Source organism: Anneissia japonica, unplaced genomic scaffold, assembly GCF_011630105.1.
Source record: "Anneissia japonica isolate Jap-2015-1 unplaced genomic scaffold, ASM1163010v1 scaffold288200_len41381_cov151, whole genome shotgun sequence".
In the NCBI taxonomy this organism is placed as follows: domain Eukaryota; kingdom Metazoa; phylum Echinodermata; class Crinoidea; order Comatulida; family Comatulidae; genus Anneissia; species Anneissia japonica.
This window is the reverse complement of record NW_022729899.1, coordinates 35346-41350: the sequence shown is the minus strand read 5'-3', so window position 1 is coordinate 41350 and position 6005 is coordinate 35346. Positions and strand designations below refer to the sequence as shown.

The 6005-nt window shown below is 34.7% G+C and overlaps 1 protein-coding gene across 1 annotated transcript in view; it reads right to left on the bottom strand.

The window, feature by feature from the left end:
- Window positions 1–1792: 1792 nt before the first annotated feature.
- LOC117114759 (tripartite motif-containing protein 2-like) overlaps window positions 1793–6005 on the bottom strand; it is a 13002-nt gene continuing 8789 nt past the window's right edge. Inside the window, exon 2 of the mRNA XM_033258452.1 lies at window positions 1793–2786. Within this exon, the coding sequence (XP_033114343.1) occupies window positions 1873–2786 (914 nt within the window). The 3' untranslated portion in view covers window positions 1793–1872. The remainder of the gene's footprint in view (window positions 2787–6005) is intronic.

Here is a 6005-nt window from a genome sequence, read left to right as displayed (position 1 = left end):
CTGCTATATGCCAATGGGCGCAGCCCTATTTGATTATGTTTTAAGATGACCTTTGACATGAGCGTGAAGCAATCAAAGAGAACAGACATGCCCGTTCCACAGCAGGCTAAGACAATGTATGCCGTACAATACATATAACTCAAATAACATTAAACTGCATAAATCAATCTTACTCATTCTATGTCATAACTTAGGTTAAATTGGGCAGTTGTTACCAACTTACCACTACAACTAATACTTTAGCATAGTAAATTTAAATACCTAATACTGTAACTTGTTTACACCAAAGGATCAAGAACAAGCAGTTAGAACAAAGGAATATACAAGGCAGTTGTATCCTTGTTAAACTTCACCGTACTTAGGCTGTATTCATATAACAAGAGACTTTCAATGCATTAAAGGCAGTAATTAATACACTAAGTAACTAATCTTATAACACTATAAATATAAAAGGTAAAATAAAACATACCATAAATGTACTTGAATCACATAATAAGTGAGTGGTCAAACACACGTCTGATCCCGATCACATTCAGGAGGCCACTGATTCGCGCTAATTTTTTCGACGCTACTGACCCACGCTATCATTATGTCATGAGTGACGACATACAAATTTCTGCCCTCTATAATGGGTTAAGAAACCTTTTACACTGTTAATCATATATAGTAATAACAATTATACTGTACATACATATCAGATTCAGATAATTTATTGTCAAAGTGTACATGAAAATCTATAAATTTATTAGGTTTTATACAGATTAAAATTCATGATGAATGCAAAAAAAAAGCCAAACTTAACTACCTAAATCATATACAGTATATTCCTTTTTATGATGATGAAATAATAAAATGCTTAAAAACCCCCTTTTAAATATATCCCTGTCCCACTACTTTGAGTCAGATTATTTACGCAGATTCAAGTTTATAAGAAAGATTAAATATATACCAAAATATTCAATCTGACTCAGTGCATCTTATTCATTTAATGGATGAATGCCCATAGGTGGAATTTATAATATACACTCTGTTGTGTGCTTGTTAGGTTTTTTTTATACAGAAAAACCAGAAAAAATATACAGGTACTAAAGAAAGAATAAACAAACTTGCAAATATCAAAATTTATGAAAATCAAAGAAATACAAGTTGATAGCAGGGGCGTACCGTGGGGGGGTCGATGGGTGCTGTCGACCCCCCCTTTTTAGAGAAAGTGCCCTTTAAATATGCTTGCTTCACTCACAAATAACGCACCCCGCGAATTCTGAAAGCTTCGCTAAATTGCTCCGAGATCAGCTTGCCCCCTGCGCTTTTGTTTCGACCCCCCCCCTTAGATTTTTCACCGTACGCCCCTGGATAGGCTGTACAAAAAAGCCCCAATAGATTGAAAAGTAACATTTTTAACATCAATATGCAATGCAAGAAAGTAACATGTATATGCATTATATGATTAAACACTTACACTACAAAAATATAAAATCATAAGATCAATAGTGTGTGATTCAAATTTGATGAGAACTACACTATCAACAGTTGAGGTTGGCAGATTACAGTATTAATGTTTTCAGTTTAATAACTTCAACTCTATAGATATCATTTATGTAGAATAATTAATATTTTAACAGTTTAAGAAAAAACCCACAACTTCAGCTCCATGTATATCATATTCAATAATGAAATATTTTAACAAGTTTATAAACATTATGCCAACTTTATATTTCGATATTATTGTATTCAATAATTATTTTAAGTTTAAGATTCATAACTTAACTCTATGTGGATGATATGAATGAAATAATGGATATGTAGATATTCCTACACTTATAAATTTGAATTGTTGAAAACACACAAGTGAAGCAAGTGGACTGTCAATATTTAATAATTGAATATTTTTACTGTATTGTCACCATTTGCTACTGCAAGTCTCCTTGGATGATATGAAATGATGGATAATCCCTCTGGATAGTTGATTCTATCTTCTGGTTTATCAATTCTTTTTATGAAAGTTCCATCACTACTGAATAGCTGTAGTTTGTGTTGACTTGATATAATGATGTTGTCATCCTCATCAACTACTACTGCTCTTGGAGAATTTACCTTACCATCCTCATCACCTGCTTCAACAAGGAGTTTTATAAACCTTCCCTCATTATTAAATAATTGTAATCTACTGTTGCTATACTCCAATACAAGAAGGTGTCCTTGGTTAGTAAGAGTAACATCAGTGACATGACTCATTTGACCTTCTTTTGTACCTTGTGACCCTATTGTTTTGATGGTCTTGCCATTATTCATGTCAAACATGTACACACAGCTACTGGACCAATCACTTGCTGCATACAAAACATTTGATGTCTCATCCACATGAATGCTCCGTGGTGTATTCTGTACTCCCTCACTAATTGTTTTAATCAGCTGACCATTCATATTGCATATTCTGATAGGTTTATTAACATTGCAATCACTGAATGCTATGTTACCATTCTTCATTTTGTACATTTTGTTAACTCTCACACCTTGTGGTAGTGTAACCTTACCAATATATTCTCCTGATTGCTTGTACTTGAGCATTTCATTTGTCCAACATGAAACCAGTAAGGAGTCATCTTCACACTTAACTACATCTCTAATATATGTTGCATTTATATGAATAGTATTTACTAATCTTCCCCCTTCTACTTTGATTGTCATTGGTGATTGGTTAATTGGTTCATCATCAGCACTCACATCTAGTTTACAAACTCCTGGACTTGTGAATTTTCCTGTCACAAAATAATCTCCATTGTCATCTTCCTGAATTAGAATCAGTACTACTAGAAAATTGCTACAACACACATGTCATACTGTATAAGCCTTACTGTAGGCATAGGCCTATAGGCCTACTCAAATACGGTGCCAGATTCAATATTAGCCTTTACTCTTTTTTTATTTTTTTACGTACATAGAATGTGTCTAATGTAGAACTACAATTTTTACACTGTCTTGACTCTGTCTCTTATACACATCTTCCCATTCCTTGTGGTCCATAATTGTACAGTTCACACAGATTGGAGTTTTACAATCTGTGCAGTAGAACTCCAAAGGTTTACTGTGATGTGAACACAGAGGTGGATGTAACAAAGTCATCTGAGAGGGACTCATTGATTGCACATCCTCCATTAAATGTAACTTGTGATTTGCCATGGCTTTGAACTTCTTATGTTGATCACTACAAGTAGAGCACAAGTACTGTCTGCAATCCTGGCAGTAGTATTTTACTTGTCTTTCCTTTTCACAAACACTACATTTCATGTAATCACTCTGTGAAAATTGTTCGATAGTTTCTAATAAGTTATTTAGAAAGGTATTTGGTGGAAGCTTCTCAAGCCCTCTTTTTGGAATTGGATATGATTTTGAGCAAGTTGGGCAAGTCAGCTTACCCTTCTCCTTAACCCAATCTTCCAGGCATGCCAAACAGAAACTATGGAGGCAGTTGAGAGATTTTGGATTTTGAAGTCTCTTAAAGCAGATGGTACACTCTAAGACCGTCTCATCAACATGTTCCAGAAACTGATTCAACTTACTGGTAGCCATCTTGAATTGATATCCTGTGAAATTTAAATAATAGGTAATATAATTATTAACATTTGAACTGGATAAATAATTATGTCATGCAATTATAGTCTGATGACCCTATAGAAAATAATGGCTTCTATCTCCTATTTTGTATAGGGTCTGAAATAACTTGACAATAATTGCTTTATAGTCAGTTATATATAAATGTATGCTACTGTATATATAATCAAATCACTGGTCATGGTGGCTAGTTGTCCAGTGATCACTACAGGACCTGTGCATGTGTATTAGCTGCATGTTTGAGACGGTTTACTTACATGTACAGGGGAATATATAAGCAACAGTATTCACATGAAATGAAGTCAAGTCAAATTGAAATTTTAATTCAAAAACCAGATTTAATCATCGCAAGTCATAGTGTAAATTGCAAAGTAAACACCACTCTCAAAATATATATGGGACTTGGAAGACAACACACAACAACATCAATTTTCCTGGTCAATACTAAAATGGTCATCATCGTACTCCCCCAACTCTAAGATGTAATTTGTGTCTATGGGAAAATGTTACATAATCACCAGTAATCACCAGTAATAAACTTTAAACAAGAAAACAGCAGGGGCGGATCCAGAGATGTCCAAAAGGGGGCCCTGAAAAGGGGGCCAAAATTTGGGCTGATCGAGTCGGCCCCCTCTAAGTCCGCCCCTTAACAGGACATTTTCCCACAGTCTGTACCACCTGGCCATTAGCTTTCCAGCCTTGATAGTGTGTAGCCAAGCATGAAACTTGAAATAAATGGCATGATGGTACATTGTTTCTTAAAATGTTCCGAAAGAGGTCCAGGGGGTGAATCCCCCAAAAAATTTGACAATTTATTGGTTTCAATTTTAGAGTCTACTAATACTGTATGTGCAAAGTACATATTAATTTTTTTTTCTTTCTGGCAAATTGTGTTTTTCTTCTTGAAGGGAGCCCTGGCCGCATTATCTTTTTTCTCCATACAGTTCAGGTAGAAATTATATAGGGCACATTTAGGTGAACTAATAACATGAATAATGCATGTATGCTTTACACTAATCGCCAGTCGCGAAAGTGGTGTGGTGTTTACTGCTTGTGGAATATGAAAGCTACGGTGTAGTTTGGGCATGGAGGACTTAGTTTAAAAACTAAACTAATCCATCCATGGTTAGGGTAGACCAAAATCCCTTGGTAGTCGGTCGAGAGGAAAGTGTATACAGTTGATACAGAGTGAACTACCGTAATTGACTATTACTGTAATTACAAGATAGTATAATACATTCTCCAAGTATCGAAATGCAAGCCATTGTGTTGGGGTTCGATATTTCAACATTAATTATGTCATCAACTGTAATTAATTAACATACAATGTGGTCTTTGAAAGTGTAAAAGGGCAGCGCTGAATTTCTGGTCAATTGTTTGAGTAGTGTAAAGTATAGCAATAATTAACTACTACAGTGCTACCATACTGATTCTAAAGAAATGTTTAGAAATGCTCGGACACACAGTTACAATTCTACGTATTTTTTGTTGTTGACTTCTATACAAACATTTCGTTCATATTCAATATGAATAAAGGCATAGATTATATAGCAAGCAGGTATATTATAAACACTAATTTTCAATATTTTATACACATGACAATTTTTACACTGTCTTGACTACCAAGGCTTATTTGACGAAATTTTGGGCTAGTGACTCCATAGCATTCATCCACACATAAAACTCGATGCACCACTGACTCTGTTTCGCAAAGGTGAGACTCTATGCATATTCATGCATATCAGTTCTCCTAACTGACCTAAAATAGCACCCTCTATAATTTTTCTGCCGCAACTGTATGGGAAAAAGAAATAATGCACCCTGGCGGCGCCCCCCCCCACTTTCGCCACCTCTGTGCAATCATTGAATGAGCTGTGCATTAGCTCCAATATGATCCGATCAGGTAAGTGAGTGACTCTGCCCATAATGAGCTCCAGGATGCAGGAGAGTAACTGCAAGAGTCCCACCTTGTGTTAATTTAGATAATTTAAAAAATAAAAAATAAATAATTTTAAATTTGAAAATAATAATAATAAATTAATAAGTATGCCTTATTATACTGAAAATACAAAAGAAATATATACAAAGCAATACTGCAGAGAAGTTGCTGGTCTCTCTTTGTAAAAAGCAGTGTATATGTCAACTGATAACTGTCAATGACGGTCTAAAGCCCTCAAGACAGAGGACAACTAACAAAACAAGTGACAAGTAATACGTAAATTTATACAGCTTAGATCTATCCATAAAGGGAAGCCAAAACAATGAAGAGGGTTGAAAAAAGTACCTTAAGGCGAAAGTAGTGTCGCTAAGGGGAAACTTAAACGACGTTATGGCTAAATTATAGATAAGAGTATATATATATACTGTATATATATATATATATATATATATAT